The sequence below is a fragment of the Leucopleurus acutus genome (assembly GCF_964270905.1).
Source record: "Leucopleurus acutus genome assembly, chromosome: 19".
In the NCBI taxonomy this organism is placed as follows: Eukaryota; Metazoa; Chordata; class Mammalia; order Artiodactyla; family Delphinidae; genus Leucopleurus; species Leucopleurus acutus.
Genome location: NC_139161.1, coordinates 55290280 through 55311770, shown reverse-complemented (window position 1 = coordinate 55311770; position 21491 = coordinate 55290280). Strand labels below are relative to the sequence as shown.

The following is a 21491-nucleotide window of genomic DNA, read 5'->3' as shown; positions in this document are numbered from 1 at the left end:
CGCCGCGGAGGCGCGGGCGGGGCGGAGCGACCCGGGCGGCCAATCGGAGCCCGCGCCTCCGCCCCGCCCCCGCCCCGCCCCGCCCCGCCAGCCCCAGAGGCGCGCGCAGCCTCCCGTCTCCCGGAAGTGCGCCCAGAGCCGGCGCCGCGGTTCGAGGTGAGCGCACGCGGGCTTGACAGGCCTGGCCGCGGCAGCCCGGGGTCTGGCCTGGCGCCTCCCGCGTCCGCGCCGGACTCGGCCGGAACTCCGGGAGCGGCGGTCGGGCCGGCGGACGCGCGCCCGAGTGCCCGGGAGCGCGCGCGGGGACGCGGCGAGTGCGGGGGAGGGGCGACGGGGCTGTGAGTGGACTCTGGGGTTGTGGAGACCCGGTACCCCGGACCGGGCCCTGCGTCCCTGAGCCTGTGGGCCCCTCCGGACTCTCCGGCCACGTCTCTGGACTGGGACCGAAAAGGGGCCCCTCCCTCCTGCCTTCCCCCAAAGGCTGGAAGTGAGCCTCGGGAAGAGGGAACCCGGATGGGCTGATGCCCGGAGTCTCTTTCCCGGCGCTGTCGGCGTCGTGGGCGGAGGGTGGAGAACGCAGTGGGCAGCACTGCCCAGCGCCTGGCAGGCCTGGATACCCCCTGGCCTCCGGGGCGCTAAATGCCTGTAGCTTCTCCTCCCCTCCAGCCCTTTGTGACAGCTCCCAAATCCGCCCCCCAAATTCAAAGGTTTGCAGCTCTCCTCCCCAGAGCACAGGCTTAGAGCCTCCTGGGTTTGAATTTGGCCGCCGCTGTGAGCCTCAGAGGTTGCCGATCTGTACACTGTAATACTCACCTTGCTGGGGAATTGTGAGGATTAGAAACGACTTGAACTGAGCCTAATAAGGAGCTGATGCATAGTGTTAAAGAAAAAGTTACTCAGAGACTCATTAAAAACGGTAAGGCAGACTATTCAGGGGGGCTACCGTGGGACTTTGTGGTATTGGAGCGAGAGATTGAATACAACAAGGGCAAATGGAAATTTATAGCCAAGGGGGTGGGGTGGGCTCAGTGGGTGGAAAATTACTAAGAGGAAACATCTGGGTTAAGGGGGGATTCTAGCTAAGCCAACTTGACCGGTTTTGTTGAAGGCAGGCCACGGCAATAAGGAATTTGATCAGATACCAAGGGATGTTGAATTTGATCAAACGTCAAGTCTTGCTGACTCCCTAAACTGGAGTCAGCAAGATTCTTGCTAAACTGGACTGGAAGTGACAAGGACAGAGTCCAAGGGCCAGTCCTAGTCAAAGAGATGACTCAGTCAACTTCAGCTTGACTGAAGTTTGATTAAGGAGACATTCTTTGTCAATAGTAGGTGCTCTGCAAATGGTTACTTGTATATGAATGTATAGTAAGTATCCTTACCTAGATGTTCATTTAAAAATTCATTCTAATTTGTTATAGCTTTAATAAGTATAGCAACTATACATTTGGGATATCTTTAAATTTTTTTCATAACAGGAGCAGATTCCCATGAAGTCATTGGGATATCAATCTATAAAGCATCTATCAAGTAATTTAATTATAAGCGAGGCATTTACCCTACCATTATGTGAGAGTATAATTGCTGAAATTAGATTTAAATGTTTTATAATCTATAGTTTTCCCTGAAAGTCAGTTTCCCTGTTATCTAAACTGCTATCTTAATTCGGGAACTAAGTAAATGTGAATAATTCTACTGATAAGTCTCTTGCTATCTGACATCTTGCTACTTGTTATTTGAAACTCAGGATCCAAATAGATCTAGACAGTGAAGGATGTGTGTATATTTATTAAAAATTTTAACAGTTATTTAAAGCTTCTCATTTCTCTCTAAGCAGTGCTTTAGCTGTTTCCTACAAATTTTGATATGTTGTGTTTTCATTGTCATTCAATATGAAAATATATTTTAATTTCCTGTGTGGTTTGTTTTCTTTGGTCATAGGTTATTTACTATTGTTATTTAACAATTTCCATATATTGGGATAGTCTAGGTATCTTATTGTTATTGGTTTCTAGTTATTGATTTCTCTGTGGTCAGAGAATCTATACTTTAAGATTCCAGTGTTTTGAAACTTAATTATACACATGGTCTGTTTTGACGGATGCTTCGTATGCACTTGAAATGAATGTGTATTCTGCAGTTGTTGGTTTATATATATATATATTTATTTATTTATTTATTTATTATTATTTTTTTGCTGTACGCGGTCACTGCTGTGGCCTCTCCCATTGCAGAGCACAGGCTCTGGACACGCAGGCCCAGTGGCCACGGCCCACAGGCCCAGCCGCTCTGTGGCATGTGGGATCCTCCCGGACTGGGGCACGAACCCGTGTCCCCTGCATCGGCAGGTGGACTCCCAACCACTGCGCCACCAGGGAAGCCCCTGCAGTCGTTGGTTTAAATGTCAATTACATCAACTTGGGTGATAGTGTTGTTCAGATTTTCTATATCCTTACAGGTTTTTTGGGTCTATTTTTTCTATCAATTACTGAGAGAACAGTGTTAAAATCTCCAACTATGATTGAGGATTTGTCCCTTTAGACCTGATATTACGTGCATACACATTTAGGTTGCTTTGTGTTCTAGATGATTTGACCAATTTATCATAATGAAATGTCCCTCTTTTTCTCTTTGTCATGAAGTCTCTTGGTCACATACTAATATAGCCATACCAGCTTTCATGTGCTTGCTGTTTGCATGGAATGTCTTTTTCCGACCATTTTATTTCCAAACTATCTGTGTCTTTATACATAAAATGTCTCTTGTAGACAGCATACCGTTGGGTCTTGCTTTTTTAAATTTGACAATCTCAAACTTATAATTCAAGTGTTTAGTCCATTTACATTTAATGTAATTATTGATATGGCTGGGTATTAATCTATCATATTGTCTTTTTTCCATTTGATCTCTCTGATTTTTATTCTTGATCCTTTCCTGTATATTATTGACTGTTTTTTAGTGTTCGTCTATTGGCTTTTAGCTATACCTCTTTGTATAATATTTTTACAGCTAACAGTATGCATCCTTAAATTATCAACATTTAACTTATTGGAATATACTTTAATATTGTACCACTTTATAATTCACATTTCTTATTTCCTGCCCCTCACTTAACACCTTTACATTTCCCATCTGTCACTTCACCTGACACTACTTCTTACTTCTAACTTTCTATTTCTGAATTAGCAGTTCATAAATGTAAAAACAACAGATTAATTCCATTTACCCTCTCCTTTGTGCTATTTTTATATCTTTTACTTCTAGTTGTCTTATGTTCTACTTATACTATTGTCATCTTTGCCTTAACAGTCAGTTGCCTTTTAAGGAAGTTAGGAGAAATAAAAGCATAGTATCTTAAACTTATTCACCATGTATTTACCATTTCTGGAGATCTTCATTCCTTTCTGTATATATGAGTTTCCCTTAAACTGGAAGAATGTCCTTTAGCATTTCTTGTAGTACAAGTCATTGGTGAAAAATTCTCTTAGCTTATTTATCTGAAAAATGTCTTTAATTCTTTCTTTGAAAGGTGTTTTTGTTGGATGTGGAATTCTGGGTTGATGGTTCATTTTCTAGAATTTGCATTTGTTTCTTTTTATAATTTCTATTTCTCTATAGAAAGTCACTATCTCTTCTGTCATAAAGACTATATTGTTTTTAAGTCCTCAGGCCATCTGAAGTTGGTTTCTCTTTACTGCTTTCCCTTGATTTTGAGTCACATTTTCCTGTTTCTTTACATGTGTAGTAATTTTGGATTGCATCCTGGATATTGTGGATGGCACATTGTAGACACTAAGGATTCTGTTACCTCCCTCTGAAGAGTGCTGATTTTTATTCTAGCAGGCAGTTCAATTACTGACTGATCAACTTGTGTTGGCTTGGTTTTAGGGCAGATCTTTGGAAAGCCCAAGGTGTTTCCCAAATTCCTTTTTTTTTGGCCATGCTGTGTGGCTTGCGGGATCTTAGCTCCCGGATCAGGGGTTGAACCTGGGCCCTTGGCAGTGAAAGCATGGAGTCCTAACCACTGGACTGCCAGGGAATTCCCCCAAATTCTTCTAACTGGATCAGAATAGAGCAGTAGACTGGACCTCCTCTGTGGATCTTGTTGAAGCTTGGCTTTAAGTTTTTTAGGGCAGGTTTAGAGTAGGTCTTTCTCTAGAGCATGGTCCTTACTCCTAACATGTGGCCTTTCTGGTATCTCAGGATGCCTTGAGTGTTAATAAGGTCTCTCTCCTCTCAGGGTCAGAAACGCAAATGTCTCTCATCACTGACTGGCCTTTTGTATCCCTCTTTTGCTCCTTTAACTGGTAGCAACTGCTCTCTGTTGAACCTTGCATAGTTTCACCCTACTGAGTGCAGCCCAGCCCTTGGCCAGAACTCACAGGGGGCCCCCCCCGCACAGACTTCCACCTCCACCCCATAGCTCCCTCCTCCCTGCAGCCGTGTTCTTCCAATCCCAGCCACTTCGGTAGCTCCAAATGCTGATCTCTGCCTCCTCAGTTTAGTGAGACCTCTGGTCTCTGCTTAAGCTCCAGCCTCCTGCACTGGGATTAGGAAATCCTCCCCCGGCAGACAGCCGGGATGATCGTGGCCCTCCTCACAAGCTTTTCTTCTCTCGGGGATTCCATTCTCGCCTTTCCGGTTGGCCAGTGCTTGAAAACAGTGGCCTCTTAGGTTTTCTCCAGTTTTGTCATTGTTTACAGTAGGTGGGCTGCCATGACCAGAAACAGAATTCCTGAATTATTGAGAATATATGTTGCTGTAGCACTCTGGGTGCTGCGTGAATATATGAATGAAATATATGGGTCTCTGCGTAAACAAAAAGTACAGTTAGTGAGGTCCACGTGAGAAACATAATATTAGATCGATCCTTTTTACCTTACTCCTTCCTGTTTTGTACCCTTGAAAAAAAAATGCTTTCTTTTTTTGTTTGTTTTATTTTTAAATGATGTTGTGATATAGGGTGGCTTGTTTGGGTGAAGTGGTGGGGTGAAGACGTTGCTCTTACACCTCAAGGAAAAAGCAGCCATCAAAAGCTACAGTGTTGTACTGATCTCTGATTACGCCAGACACCCAAGTGATTGATTGTTGTGGTTCACGTTATGGAGAAATGATGACCTCTAGCTCCTTCATAATATTTAAAGATAGACCCAATAATCTAATATTAGGATTACATGCAAGAAAGCTAGCTAGAAATAGTGCATGCTCGTTTAAAAATATCTTAATATTAACTTTGCCATTTAATAGTTCTCTTTTCACTGTCTTAGTTGCTGCCTTCTGAATTTTGATACCACTCGCCATAAAAGAGTGATTACTTGCTTCAAGTCTGTAGGAATGTTGTTGAGGTAGTCAGTATTTATTCTAAACCTTCTTTCAGTCCAGTGTTGAAAATTTCAGTGTGACAGGTTTTTCATAAATTCCCAGTTTTCAACATGGCATTCAAAAGAGGTCACTTAGAAATTTCATTGCACCTTTTGGGGAAGAGTTCTCTTCAACCTCATATTTATTTTGGAAGCATCTGATCATTTCAGCCTTAGCCTTCATTCCTAGGGCTTCAAGGTCTTTGTTCAGCTTTATTTTTTGGTCTGCAGACACATGGATGCAGACATTGGAGTGTTTTGCAGAAGAGCTGTTTACCTGGAAACCCACAGTGAGAACGCTTAATGTGGTGCGTTTCATTTTTCTACTTGGTCTGGCCTTTTGAAGACCAAGAGAGAACGTTGTAAAAATGGTCAGGGTGATGATGACAGTTTAGATATGGTAGTAATGGTTTGCTCTGTGGCTTCAAGTTTACCATCTTTCATAATAGATTAGTGTGTCCATTGATTTCAGAAGATGCACGGTTGCCTCCGAGGCTTCTCAGGCAGGGCGTGTGAATTTGTCCTTTCTGAAAGTGCGTCCCTCTCATCCGCATAGCATCACTGTCACTCCCCCTCCAGTGTCCCTGTGAGAGGCTCTGTGAAGACCTGGTTCTCCCAGGGACAACTCCATCCCAGAAGCACATCACCTAAAAGGACTTGCCAAGCCAGACGATGCCCGTGGAGCTGGGGCAGGCTCCAGTCCTGCCGCCGCCACTGGCCAAGCCCAAGGAGTCCGCGTTCTCTGGACCAGATGACACCCCTCGAGGGGAGCCCTCCAGCTCTGAGACTGCACGCCAGCTTTTCAGGCAGTTTCCTTACCAGGTGATGTCCGGGCCCCACGAAACCCTGAGACAACTTCGGAAGCTCTGTTCCCAGTGGCTGCAGCCAGAGGTTCACACCAAGGAGCAGATCCTAGAGATCCTGACGTTGGAGCAGTTCCTGACCATCCTGCCTGGGGAGATCCAGATGTGGGTGCGGAAGCAGTGTCCAGGCAGCGGGGAGGAAGCAGTGACCCTTGTGGAGAGCTTGAGGGGGGACCCCCAGAAGCTGTGGCAGTGGGTGAGCAGAGAGTTTTGTGATCTCTGACTGAAGCACAGGGCTCCTCTGGGGTCTTAGCAGGGGTGTTGTCTGTTTTAATGGCACCAAATATGTAGGCTTTTCCACACCAACAACCAATTCGCTGACACTGTCTGGCTTGGCTCAGACCCCAGAGGATAAGGGCTAGTCCCATAAGACTGACCCCATTTCATACCCCATCACAAGCTGCAGGGGTCCCCCGTACTTATGACCCATTGGCTACAAATTTGAAGGTTCCCACAACCCCCTCCTCGGGTTTGATCGTTCGCTAGAGTGACTCATAGATCTCAAGGAAACACTTTACTTGTATTTTCCGGTTTGTTATAAAGGATATGATTGAGAAACAGCCAAATGGAGGAGATGGGGGTGGCACAGGGCATCTGCTCCCTCATCTGGGCACGCCATCCTCCTGGCACTTGTATGTATTCACCAGGTCAGAAGCTCCCTGAACCCCACAGGTTGGGAGTTATTACGGAGGTTTCATTACTTAGGCATGATTGCTTCATCATTGGCCATTGGTGATTGAAAATCTCCAGGCCCTCTCCCTTCCCCGGAGGTTGAGGGGTGGCGCTGGAAATTCCAACCCTCTGATCACCTGATTAGTTCCTCTGGGACCGGCCACCATCCTGAAGCCGTCTAGGGGCCACCAAGAGTCACCTCGTCAGCATCAACTCAGGGATGGTTGAAAGGGGCTCCTTCTGAATAAGACGAGTTGCTCCCGGCACTCCTGTCCTTCAGGAGATTCCAGGGGTTTTAGGAGCACTTGCCAGGAACCTGGGACAAAGCCCAGTTGCACATTTCTTGTTATACTATCTCAGTGTGTCCCCACGCCTCACCTGATTCTAAGACTCCCTGAGATTCTCCACACTTTTTATCCATTAGGGATTGAAGCTAAATCTCCCATCCCATTCCATCTTTAGAATGTTTGAGAAGCTGTTCCAAAGATGCCTGCCTTTTAATTGGTGGAGACTGTCCAGTAGAAACACAACATCAGTGGCTTGTCAGAAGGGCTCGCAGGCCATGGCTTCTGGCCTCTCTCAGGATGTTTCCCTCCCTGGTTCCTGCTGGACCAGAAGTAAATGCTCGCTTTTTTCTTTCCCTGCCCCATGTCCCTAAGGACTGCCTTACGATGCGTTCTAGAAGGTTAGCTTTGTATCTTTCAGAAATCCTTACTCTGGATCTTTCAGTAATTAGTACCATGTGGTCTCTAGATCAGCATCCAAGTTCTGGGACAGGAAGTCTTATCACAGAAGGCGGAGCCTGAAAGCTGCCCACTGGGGGAAGCGGAGGCCCATGTTGAAGTGCCTCAGGAGCTGGGGCTTCAGAACTCAGCCTGCCGGTCTGGGGAGCCACTGAGCCACATCGTGAAAGAGGAGTCCGACTCGGAACAAGGACTAGGTGAGGGGCAGGTGGTGTGTGTGGTGCTGTCTTGGAGAAATTGTGGGATTGTGGTCAGTAGGCCTAAGAGAGAATTGAAATGATGTGCCGCTCAGATTGGGGTGTCTCTGGGAAGTTCGGAAGCAGGGTAGACATACAGGAATCACTCTGATTTGGAGATCCAAAGTCTGCAATTTAAACCACTTATGACAGGGCCAGGCCTTTCGGATTTGGGTTCTGGGGAGGGAGGTGGGAGGAGACACGGGTGAGGCAGCTGGGAAGGTAGGGCGAGTTGGAGTGGGTTAGGGAGGTAAGCACAAGTCTGAGATACAGATGGCGGAACAGGCGTTGGTTCTAACGTGTGGAGGTTTACACCTGTGCCCTCTGGCTAGCGGGTGACAGGACATCGGGATTCTTTAATCTTCCTGTCTCCGCCTTCAGCCCTGGCTGCCTCCCCACTTCCTGCCCGACCCGAGGAAAGGCTCATCAGAGACCAAGACTTTGGAGCCTCCCTTCTCCACACAGCACCTCAGGTGAGCGGGGTTCCCCTGCTTCTCGTGCCCCAGAACCTCGCTCCGAGGGTCTGTCAACAGTCCGTGGATTGAAAAGGGAAGTGTTCTCAGAATCGGAGGAGAGAGGAAGGCCTAGCAAGGATGACAGCCATACATGTGGAATGAAACTCGAGTTTCAATATTTCTTTAAAGGCAGAATGTTTCCTAATTGTCATCTTTAATAATAGAATCTGGGCCCTCGAAGAAGTTGCTGTGATGAAGCAATCTTGTCTCCCTTTTTTATTACCTTTGGGTTATGCTGAGAAAAGACTGTTATTTCATTTCCTAGTCTAGGCCTCCACGCTGGGGTCGGTTTGTGATCTCGAATGTTATATCTAACGTGGGGACAGGTTATCCTCTCCCCCACTCACTTGTGGAGGTGTGACTGACGAACTATAGAGTGCACTTATTTAAAGTGTACGATTCGATCAGTTCTTGGACATGGTATATACAGATGTGAAGCCATAACTGCAGTCAGGATAGTAAACATATCTGTCACCCCCAAAGGCTTCCTTCTGTAATACCCTCCCTGCTGCTCTTCTACTCTCCCCCAGTCCTGAGGCAACTACTGTTCTGCCTTCTGTCACCATACAGTACTTTGCATTTTCTGGAATTTTACACAAAATGGAACCATGCCACATGTACTTCTTTGTTCTTCATGCCACATGTCTTTGTTCTTCTGCATATCATGTATTTTTCTTGCTTGCTTTTAATAGTTTCTCTCTGATTTAAAAAATTTTGACTATGATGAGCCTTGGGGTCATTTTCTTCATGTTCCTTGTTCTTGGGTTCACTGAAGTTCTTGGATCTGCTGGATTATAGCTTTCATCAGATTTGGAAAAATTCTGGCCGTTATGTCAACTGCTTTTTCTGTCTCCCTGCCTTCTCTGCTTCTTTGGGAACTGTGAGAATAACACGCACGTGGGACATGTATAATCTTAACATGTATATATATACATTAGATCTCTTCAAGTTGACCCACAGCTGACTGATGCTCTGTTCTCTCTCTCTTTTTAATCTCTGTGTTTTATTTTGTGTAGTTTCTAGTTTTATGTCTTCAAGCTCATTAATCTTTTCTTCTGCAGTGTTTTATCTGCTTTTAATCCCATCCAGTGTATTTTGCATCTCAGATGTTTTTCATCTCTAGAAGTTTGAATTTGGGCTTTATCATATCTTTCATGTCTGTACTTAATGTGTTCAATCTTTCCTCCAGCTCCTTGAACATATGGAATATGTTTATAATATCTGTATTAATGTCCTTGTCTGCTAATTTATCACCTGTGTCAGTTCTGAGTCAGTTTTGATGGATGGTTTGATCTCCTCATTATGAGATGTTTTTTCCTACTTCCTTGTATGCCCAGTAATCTTTGATTGCATGTCAGGCATGGTGAATTTTACATTGTTGGGGGCTGCATATTTTTGCATTCCTATAAATGTTGTTGAGCTCTGCTCTGGGATGCAGTTAAGTTACTTGGATACAGTTTGTTACATGGCACCAGTGAAGCCTTTAGTCTAGGGCTAATCTTCCTCCTGTACTGAGGTGATACTATACCTTATGCTTCTTGATGGACAACGTTTTCCACTCTGGCTGCTGGAAATATGAAGTGTTTCCAGCACTCTGGGGACTGTGCCTTCTGCTTCTTTCGGGGGGGGGCGGTCTTTCCTTGACTTGCGGGGGACCTTCTGCAGATCTCCAGAGCTCTCTCTGTGTGCAGCTCCCCTGCTGATAACTCTGTAACCCTCTTGGCCTCCCCAGACCCTGAGCTCCTTCTGCTGCTCTGGAGGCCCTCTCCAGGTGGTAAGTTTGGGCAACTGTAGGGCACACAGGGCTCTCTGTTCTGCTCTTCCTAAAGTATATCGTCTGCAAATCATTGTTTCATATATCTTGTCCCCGTTTTTGGTTGTTTCAGCAGGGAGGTAAATCCATTCCCTGTTACTCCATCTTGGCTGTAAACAGAAGTCTCAAGAACAGGTTTACCTTGATTATGTGGTGAACAACTCTGAAACGTTGCATTTGATAAAAATCAACGTTTTCTGAAGAACCTAGGGGCAGGACAGGAATAAAGACGCAGATGTAGAGAATGGACTTGAGGACACGGAAAGGGGGAAGGGTAAGCTGTGACAAAGCGAGAGAGTGGCATGGACATATATACATTACCAAACGTAAAACAGATAGCTAGTGGGAAGCAGCCGCATAGCACAGGGAGATCAGCTCGGTGCTTTGTGACCGCCTGGAGGGGTGTGATAGGGAGGGTGGGAGGGAGGGAGACACAAGAGGGAAGAGATATGGGGACATATGTATATGTATAACTGATTCACTTGGTTATAAAGCAGAAACTAACACACCATTGTAAAGCAATTATACTCCAATAAAGATGTAAAAAAAAACACACAAAAATAGATAGCTAGTGGGAAGCAGCCGCATAACACAGAGAGATCAGCTCGGTGATTTGCGACCACCTAGAGGGGTGGGATAGGGAGGGTGGGAGGGAGACACAAGAGGGAGGGGATATGGGGATATGTGTATATGTATAGCTGATTCGCTTTGTTATACAGCAGAAACTAACACACCATTGTAAAGCAATTATACTCCAATAAAGATGTAAAAAAAAAAAGATAGCTAGTGGGAAGCAGCCACATAGCACAGGGAGATCAGCTAGGTGCTGTGTGACCACCTAGAGGGGTGGGATAGGGAGGGTGGGAGGGAGACGCAACAGGGAGGGGATATGGAGATATATGTATACGTATAGCTGATTCACTTTGTTATACAGCAGAAACTAACACACCACTGTAAAGCAATTATACTCCAATAAAGATGTTTAAAAAATCAACTTTTTCAGGCACCTGTAGACCTTAATCAGAGCATTGTTTCAAACCTTTGGCGAGCTCTTCTTGGGACTTTCCTCGTGGGGTACTTGAGAGTGAAGGTGAGGACACAGGGAAGCTGCTGTAGATGTGTCTGAGCCTCAGCTTTCCAGGCTCAAAAGATTTAGAAACCAGAGTCCGATCTTTGCAGTTTACCCTAGGCAGAGGGTGGGGAGGGTGCAGGGAAGGGATACAGCTTTTCAGTGACTCAAGGGTGTCCATCTTCCTGCTTTTAAGTACGCAGAAACCAAACTGTTAGGCAGGAGGCTCCTTGGTGAAAAAGATTTGGGTATTCTGCCAAATATTTCAGGTCGACTTGGAGGATTATTATTGCTTCTATAGTAAATACAGAGTATCCCTATGAAAGGCATATACAATTTATTAACATATTTTAACTAGCGGAGTTGAACATTAGCTCTACATTACGTGAGGACATTAACCATGACTTGTTCTGGGTAGCTTGAAGTCAGTATTCCAAATGCTCACCAGCAGCACCATATAAATGTATGTATATAAATATATGTAATCTATAAATTACCTATATATAGCCGATAACTGATTAACAGCTACTCACCCCAAACAAACAAAAATCATCCCTACCCGATCCCAATATCCCTCCCCCAAACTAACAACTATTTGCATCAGAAGGACCTCGATGTTTAATGGAGTCTTTTGTAACTAACTGAAGGGAATGTTTAAATACAGTATTAAGAATCATGTCCTCTAATCTGTTCCCTAAATTAGGAACCTCGAGAACAATGGCAGGGTATGAGGTCCACAGTGGTAGATGCCGTGACTGAGTCAGAGACAGTCTCACAGACTTGGGGTTGCACTGGCGCCGGTTCCTGTGTCTTCAAACCTTGGGAAGGGAACACAGCACAGATGCCTGTGTGCCAGTCAGTTGTGGCAGTGTCCCACAAACCCACAAGATGGTGCTGTTTCCACATGAAACTGAGATGATTTCCCCATCAGATCTCATACTTCCATCCTTCCAGAATAGGAATTTGGACTTTTTTCTCCTCTTATAAAAATGACAGAAAATGAAGATGGCTGCAGTTGGTGTCTTGCCTCTTAAGTAAGGGACTTCGTATGCATCCCTAGCTCCTGGGCAGTTCCTTGAGTAAATGTGTGGCTTTAATCTGGAGGCACGCCTTCCAGAGACTCCTGAAGCCTCTTTCCTGGGCTTTGAAAGGGCTGATGGTGGCCCTTGGGGGATTTGGTGGCTGTATTCCTTTCTGCCTTGTACTGTGCTGGGTGGCTACTCTCTTGGTGCCTGTGGACGAGGCCTGTATCCGGCGAGCCAGGCCTCCAGGCAGATGTTACCACGCTTGGCAGCCCGTCCTTTTCTCTGCCAGCGCCGACATGAGGGTCTGTGTGTTTTGACCAGGAAGACCGAGGACTCCTGTATTCAGCAGTGTTTGCTCAAGCTGGTTATTTCCAGTAGGCTGTTAAGGTAGCTTCCTTCACAGAAGATTAACAAAGTAAGTTGCTAAAAATTCCTACTTTAAATTTTTAAAAATTAAAATCCATATTTAAAATGTGGTTATAGTTAATAAACATATAGAGTTCACTTTTCCACTTTTCACTTTTTTCACCCTAAGAAATTTAATTCCTCCTTTTCTTTTCTTCTTTTAAAGCTTAGTATCTGCTAGTTAAAGAATTTTTGGCATCTCCACTCTCTTTCAGCCATTTCCAGTCCCCTTAATGTACTGGGGGCAGAGTTAATGTAGAATGGGGAATGGCCTCCCTGGGTAGGGTTGGGTGTGATGGAGGGTGACTTCTCTTCTCATTCTTCTTCTCCTCACTTCTGCCGCCTGTGGCCTGGCTGGCCGTTCATGACAATAATAGATGGTTATCAACTTTGGGGTTTCCGAGAGTGTGCAGGATCCCTGAATTCTCCCTGTGAACCTTGGGAGACCGATAACCCGTAGGCTGCATGTGGTAGTGATAATGAGAATATAGACCGCCTACCAAGCACTTGTTTGCTAAGGGCTTTGTTTCACCCAGACAACTTCTATTGAGTGCCTGCTCCAGCCTGGGCACGGTCTTGGGAACTGAGAGAGAACAGTGGAGGATCCTTTTCTCATGGTGCGAATGTGCTACAGAGGCAACTGTTCATTAAATATGTTCGTGAGTGTGTGTATGTGTGTGTATACATATATATATAAATATTTAATAAACTGTGGTGAATGCTATGAATGAAAAGTAGTGGGTGCTTTGAAAGTAGCTCACACTTGGTTATTTCTGTTAAACCTCCAGACAGTGTTTTGAGTCTAGTACTATCATTAGGTGAGGACTGAGGCCCAGAAAAGTTTAGTAACTTCCTCTAGATCACGCAGCTGGAAATGGCAGACCTGGGACGTGAATCCCAGTGCGTCTGACGCCAGAGACTGCGCTGTTCATCACTCTGCTGTACAAACTGAGTGTCTAACAGTCAGCCTCCTGGTGGGGAGACTGCCGTTTGATTCACAAAAGTTGACCCCAGCTGCATGGCCTTCCCAGCGTTGAGTCTCCAGGCTCAGTTCCATAGGATTAGAAGGGCATGTTTTGGGCGTACTCAAGGGACAGCTTCCCTAGGGAACCCCTCCATTTCCCACTCACTGGAGGAAAACTGATCTGCTGTTGGACCTAAACTCAGAACCGTCGGGAGATTTGAAGTGTGTGTGGCTGCAGCATTTCTGCTCCGAGGCCACAGTCTGTCTCACAGTGAGACTCACAACTCGCCTGATGCCATTCTTTACCCTTCCCACCCCTTCACTGATTTGCACTTGCTTTTCCAACAAATACATTTTAAAGTTTCTTTCCTTTCCCTCTTGAGTTTCCAGACTTTAATGAAATATGGGGAATATCGGGCCCCTGCTGCTCAAAGACCTCTCTGATAAGCACTGAGAGAGTTAAGCAAAAGGCAAGTGGTGAAAGGGCTCCTGCCTTCTCTTTCTCCTCCACTCGCAAAAACAGGCAACTTAAAAGAAAATACGGAACTTAAAACCTAAATGTTTTCTAACCACGGCAAGAAACACTGAGGCAGACCCTGTCGATTTCCCATTGAAGCTCCTCCCATGCTTTCTCAGACCATCTGATGGCCAGGATCCTGAGGCCCATTCCTTCCTTCTCAGCCTCCCACAGGCAGGGAAGGAGGGTTCAGAAGCCTTCCCTGGACTCACAGCATTGTGTTTTTCTCTAGGAGCAGTGGAGGCACCTGGATTCCACTCAGAAGGAGCAATACTGGGATCTCATGCTGGAGACTTATGGGAAGATGGTCTCAGGAGGTACGGGCATGGGTCAGCCTGATGGAAGGAGACATCTTCCGTGTGCTTTAGGGACAGCCGCACTGCTTGATGTTCTCTGGGTGAAGGAAATCCTTAGAGACGTGGCTGGGAACTGGGGAGCTGGAGGTGGTTGAGTTATAGTGACAGCTCCCTGTTCTGGCCGTGTTCTGTGCGCCTGGCACTGTTGTGGCTCCTCATGTACAGTAACTCCCCTCATCTGTGAAACGGGTGATGGAATTCCCATTTTAAGGGGATGAAAGTGAGCATCAGATCAAGTCATTTGCTCACTGTTACGTAGCTCGTAGGTGCTGAGTTACGACGGGGCTCAGCGGTGGCCGACCATGCATGGCCTTTTCTACTAACCACAGTCCCAGCCAACCACGCGTGGGGTCCCAGTCACGACCCTCGCACCAGCCTGCCAGGTGGTCTGACTCCTCCCTCTCAGAATCTTCTTTCTGTGGCCTTCACCATATATCCTGGGTTTCTCGTGAGTACTGGTGCCTTAGACGCTCCGCACATCCTCAGCGGTCTCCAGAGCTTCCCTAGTTCCCTTTGCACTCAGGGCCCTCCTTCGAGCAACACAGCTTGGTCCCCAGTGCTCCCCATTCATCCAGGCCCACAGATTATCTCTCTCTGTACCAGGCATTTCCAATCCCAAGCATGACCTGACTGATCCAGCCGGGTTTGGGGCAGAGCTGACAGGACCACACCTACACATCAGTGAGAAGATCCCAAGATCCACCTGCATAGGTGAGTGATCCTCTACTGGTCCAGAGCCATTTCTGACCTCCAGTCATTATATTGGAGGTGGTGGGGCAATATCAGTACTTGGTTTCTATTACATTGGGTTCTAACCGGCCGTGATCTGGTTAGTCCAGTTTGAGTACCAAGGTGGGTCTCGTCTCTGACTATTGGGCTGTTGACACATATTTAATCATGGAAGAAAGACCCCGCCTCTGATCTGTTGCCTCACTCTTGCCTGTTTTGACAGCTTCCTTTCTTAGAGAGAATGAGGGTTAGTACAGTTGAGACCAAAACAGATATGGGTTGAATTCTATTATTAAAAAAAGATTATCTAACAGGCCACTATTATCCTTCCTAACAAGAAGGTTCAAAGTAACTAGACTTTTCTTACTCTGGTTATGGCGAATGGTAACTGACCCACCCTCAACAAAATAAACAAGACAAACAGAAAAATATGGTCTAGCTAATCTCCATGCATCTAAGTCTCATTAAACAGAAGCAACATCAAATACTTCCTATAAATCACATTATTTTAAGACTGGTAGGAAGAAATATGAACTTGTTCTGCTGTAAAACAGTAATTACCCTTTGCATTCTACATTCTTTTAAAAACATTGCAGTTATGTAAAATCAACTGTCAAACATTCCTGCACACACACACACACACACACACACACACACTCACTCTCTCTCTCTCTCTCTCTCTCTCCCTCAAATCTACAAAAGATCCCAGAACCATGGAGGAATAAAAGGACCAAGGATGGGAACTCTATGACAGGCCATTCTTTCTCCCCAGTAAGATCTGATTAATTGTTTCCTTTGCTAATGTATCAATAACACAGAGAGAGCAAGCATCACATGAGACGTATGGTTTTAATTTTAAGCCATATATTTATCATAATACTACTTCACAAGGGTTCCTTTGGAGCAGTATTTTTTAAACTGCATTTTGTGACCAGTTAGCAGGTTGTGAAAATATTTGATAGGGTTGCAACCAGCATTTTAAAAAATGAAATGATAATACCGAATAGAAAATATCAGAATATATTTCGATATAAAAGTATTTCTTATCGTGGGTAGCAGACAAAAAAAAAAGTTTGAAAATGCTGCTTTAGAGGTTGTTGCAGTAGGATTTTTGTTTTAATAGACTTTATTTTTTAGAGCAGTTTCAGGTTCACAGCAAAATTGAGAGGAAGGCACAGGGATTGCCCCTGTACTCCCATGCGGTAGGATTTTATTTGTGATACCTTGCTCACTCTATCTCCATATGGCAACATTCTATTTTTTTTCTTTCCCATCATCTCACCTGCTGACATGGTCCCATTAGATCTTACCTTGAACCAGACTGTGGAGAGTGTATAAAGCCGGCCTGCCTTGGTAAGGGAAAGAGACGCCATTGTAGGTTCTTGAGAGAGGATTTGTGGGGAGAGAGGCTGAGGAAGCAGCCGCGTGCAGGACAGCCCGGGAGGGTCCCCTTGGAGGAGGGGAACCCTGTGGGCAGCCGACGCAGGAGTCCAGGTGTGCAGGGACGAGACAGTGATACCAAGACAGGAAAGGACTAGTCCGGTCTCAAAGGTACAAGAGTGAGCAGTCTGCCAAATCTGGACTCAGAGCGGGGGGCGATGTCCCAGGAGAGGGTAGATACGCTATTTTGTTTGACCATATGGAAGAACAGCTCACTGTTAAAGAAGGTCAGCAGGTGAGTAAGCCTCAAAAAGCCTCATACTCATACCTCTAATCAAATTCCCAAAGGATTAAAATCATATATATATATATATATATATATATACACACACACACAGTTGGCCCGTGTATAGCAAAGGTTTGAACTGTGCAGGAACACTTATGCTCAGATGTTTTTCAATAAATTTGTACACGAGCCGCATTTGGTTGAATCCACTGATGCAGAACCTGGATGCTGAGGGCTGGCTATAAAGTTACACTCGGAATTTGACTGCACCAGGGTGGGTGCCCCAAACCCCTTCTTGTTCAAGGGTCAACTATGTTTGGAAAAATGGTTCTTAAGTAGTTATCAGGAAAAATACTGCAAGAACAGTAAAAAGGTTTGAAAGAAGAATGTTTCATCAGTGTTGGGTCTGTAAATATTAAGAATATATCATTTTAAAAGGGTAAACTCATTACCACAGTGGGATACTGATATAACTATAGATGCACAGGCCAATGGAACAGAAGACAGAGCCTGGGAACAGAGGCTGGTCTATAAAGGACTTTAATATGTGATGAAGGAAGAAGCAGAACAAATCCATGGGATGAGCAAAACAAGGAGAAAAGACTGGGAAGAGGAATCAGCTTAAATTTTATGTATGTCATATACCAAAATAAGTTGGAAACAGATGAAAAAGACATAAAATATGAAAATAAAATAATAATAGAGAAGAAAACAGGTAAATGTTTGACTCATGTCAAGCTGGGGAAGCTTTTTATAAGTATAAAAGCAACGGAAAAGAATCATTAAAAGATTAATAGATTTGACTGTATTTAAAAAGAAAGAGACTACAACTCCTATACATAAAAATAACCCCAAACAAAATTAAAGTAATAACTAAACGGTGAAAAACTCTTTTTACGAACATGACAGATAAGTGACTATTTTTCTTAATATAGAAGGAGTTAATGCAAGCTGATAAGAAAAAAAGTGACTTTCCCAGTAAAAAAAAAAGTGGACAGCAGTCTTGGAGTATGAAAAATAACTCATAAGTGTGAAAAAACTGATCCTTTAATAACTAAAGAATTAAAATTTATACCAATGAGAAGCCATTTTTCACCAGGCTTAATGGCAGATACTTGAGACACAGTCAGTGCTTAGGTATTGAACACTCGCCTCCTCTCTGCCCAGCCTCTCAGACCCGAGGATGGCAGAGTCGTTGCGGAAATCGATTTGCCAGTAGGTGTCAACAGCCTTAATACCATTCATGCCCACTGACACAGTAATTCTACTTTGAGGAACCTCCTTTAAGATATTGATCAGAAATGTGGGCAGAATTTATGAAGAAAAAGGCTTATCACATATTATTTATAGTAGCAAAATATGACAAACAACTTAATTCCCATAGTAGGAGAACTCTTAAATAAATTATGTTTCCTCTTATGTGTTTATTATGACGTCTCCACAGTGGGCCATTATTCAGCTCTTTAAAATGATATTTATAAAGGCTTCTTTAAAGAAAAGAGAAAGTACCTTTGTCATCTGAGAGGAACATGTTATAAGGCTCTGAATTACCAAGTTCAGGTCTGGTTCTCTAGCAGATTCCGGTCTCTAGCTGATAATTTGAAAGACACTGATATAGGAAAGAGAAAGGCAAGCAGCTTCTTTAGATCTACAGGAATAAAGTAATTTATAAAAGTTGAAGATAAATTCTACCACTAAAATAAAAATCTTTACTACATGCATCATTAAGTAGTAATAAGCAAAAACCCAAGTTATGATGAGAAACACAAAATTTAACTGTTGCGTGACATAATGAAGCACAAGTGAATGCTGGATTCAAGCGCAGACTGAGGGGTTCGCTTTTACACAGCAGTCTCTCTGTGCATCACAACCACAGTAAAATGACACGTGGTTGCATTTCATGAATTTTGGGGTGACTTGTGAAAGGGAGAATCCATGTGGAATTGATAAGTACCACCATCTACAATTTAAAAGCTACAAAGCCAGAAATAGAACTGTTTATACAGTATGATATCGGTTGTGTCAGAAAAAAGCACATACGTACATATGTACATACATACCTACATACATATGTATACATTAGATAAAGACTGGAAGGAAATGTATACTCATAGTTGTTGCCTCTGGGTGGTATAATTGAGGTTGATTTGGTTTTCTTGTGTATGCTTTTCAAATTGTTTTTAGTGATCATATTTATCTTTTATATATAATTAGATAAAAACCAATACGTTTTTAGAATAGTACTCTCATATACTAGACTTGTTTTTCCTGGGCTTAAGAAACTTGCTGCTTCTTTGTGGGGGTGGCCACTATGGCCTCTGGGAGCCATCCTCTGCTGTCACTTGTTCTCCTTGGTTCCAGAGCTGAGTCACAGCCTGGACACACGTGAAGTGAGTGCCAGGTGCTCAGGTTGGACAGTGTTTTTCTTCACTCACCGATGCCCTCTTGGTAAAAAGAATTAATGTTTTGTGATGACCCTCTCTCTGACACATGAGTTGCAAAGCAGGGCAGACCACTGATTGAGCTGCTCCATATCTTCTTTCTCCTTTCAGGGGACAGACAGGAGAATGACAAAGAGAACTTAAACTTGGAGAACTACAGGGACCAGGACCCTCAAGCCTCAGGAGAGCCTCCTCAGACTTCCCTGAGTGGCCTCTTCAGCAAGGATGAGCCGAGATGCTTTGGAGAAGGAGAGAATCTCCCTGAGGCCCAGGAGAACCTTCACGGTGAGGGGACAGGGACGCAGCTCTCTCCCCGAGAGAGGAATTCCGGGACACAGCTGGGTCAGCATCTGCCACCTCTTCCCGGAGAGCCGTCCACGCCATGGCTGGAGGGGAAGAGAGAGGCCTCCCCGCGACGGCAGCCAAGAGCCCCCATGGCCCAGAGACTCCCTACCTGCAGGGAGTGTGGGAAAGCCTTCTACCGGAATTCCCAGCTGGATTTTCACCAAAGAACTCACACTGGAGAGACGTACTTTCAGTGCCCCACCTGCAAAAAAGCCTTTCTGCGGAGTTCAAACTTCGTGAAGCATCAGCGAATCCACACAGGCGAGAAGCCCTGCAAGTGTGATACGTGTGGGAAGGGCTTTAGCGACTTCTCGGGGCTGCGCCACCACGAGAAAATCCACACGGGGGAGAAGCCCTATAAGTGCCCCATCTGTGAGAAGAGTTTTATTCAGAGATCCAACTTTAATAGGCATCAGAGGGTTCACACAGGAGAGAAACCCTATAAGTGCTCCCGCTGTGGGAAAAGTTTCAGCTGGAGCTCAAGCCTTGCCAAACATCAAAGATCCCATTTGGGAAAGAAGCCCTTTCAATAGCCAAGCTCTGTGAGCCCATGTCTGTCTCCTGGTCCATTTAAAAATACTTGGCGGGCTTCCCTGGTTGCGCAGTGGTTAACAATCCGCCTGCCAATGCAGAGGACACGGGTTCAAGCCCTGGTCTGGGAAGATTCCACATGCCGCGGAGCAACTAAGCCCGTGCACCACAACTACTGAGCCTGCACTCTAGAGCCCGCGTGCCACAACTACTGAAGCCCGTGCACCTAGAGCCCGTGCTCTGCAACAAGAGAAGCCACCGCAATGAGAAGCCCGTGCACCACAACGCAGAGTAGCCCCCGCTCGCCACAACTAGAGAAAGCATGCGCGCAGCAACAAAGACCCAACGTGGCCAAAAATAAATAAATAAATAAATTTATTAAAAAAAATAAAAAACAAACTTGGCTCCATCCGTAGAAATTGCATCTCTTAGAAAATATCCCTGTTGTCTCATTTTTTCATGGCTTGGAGAGGAGAGACTGGGACATGGTTTTAGACGCGGAGGATATCTTGGCCTCGGGATCGGATTTCACGCAGGTTGACTTTCTTGCTTCTGCATCAGGAGGAAGAAAAGTCTTCACCTTTCAGCTCATCTCTTCTCTTGGACCCCTTGGGGAAAATGTGTCACTTGGAGGTCCCGTTTTAGGAGTGGTCTCTGGGAAGGGTTTAACTGGATTAGCTGCAGCTGCTGCTGGGAAAAACCTCACATCCACCTTTTAGAACTGTGGTCCTAGAGCAGGTCTTCTGTTCCAGAGGGGGGAGCGTAGAGGCCAGTTAGCTCAGTGTGGTCTTTGTCATAAAGGTGCAAAGCTAACTCCAAGCTTCCCTTGTTTTCAATAAACTTGGTGGTCACTCCCTGTCTTGTCTGTGTCTGCAGCGTCCACTGTGTGCTGACTGGAACTCACAGACCCTAAGTGGTGGTTGAGCTCCTAGATCAGCTCGTACAAACCCACCAAGTTTACCAGCCAGCAGAACAGTGATGGGAACTTGCTAGCCTGGTGCCCCGGTGAGAGCTTGGCCAGTGCAGGGCACTCTGGTGTCCTCTTTCCATGCCCACCTCCCACTTGCTCTGGGGCCTCAAGTTGCCCCTCTTTCTCCTGGCGTCCCCCTTAGGCCATCCATCATTTTTGCCAAAGTGTCCTGGCCTCTAAAATTATCTTCTCTCATTTTGTCTGTACGTGTTAGGAAGAAATCAATAGTATTGATCCAATTTATAGTGTATCTAGAGGTTTATTAACACAC

The 21491-nt window shown here is 45.1% G+C and overlaps 1 protein-coding gene across 2 annotated transcripts; it reads left to right on the top strand.

Annotated features, from left to right (window-relative positions):
• The first annotated feature begins 131 nt into the window (after positions 1-131).
• ZNF18 (zinc finger protein 18) lies at positions 132-21033 on the top strand. 2 transcript variants are annotated; one of them, XM_082861081.1, is made up of 7 exons: positions 132-156; positions 5940-6419; positions 7649-7835; positions 8256-8347; positions 14415-14499; positions 15142-15249; positions 19486-21033. In XM_082861081.1, the coding sequence occupies exons 2-7, from the start codon at positions 6033-6035 to the stop codon at positions 20250-20252; spliced, it is 1626 nt and encodes a 541-aa protein (XP_082717207.1). In that variant the 5' UTR covers positions 132-156; positions 5940-6032; the 3' UTR covers positions 20253-21033. The 2 variants fall into 2 exon arrangements, with proteins under 2 accessions (XP_082717207.1, XP_082717206.1); XM_082861080.1 differs by lacking the exon at positions 132-156 and adding an exon at positions 498-916.
• The last annotated feature ends 458 nt before the right edge of the window (positions 21034-21491 follow it).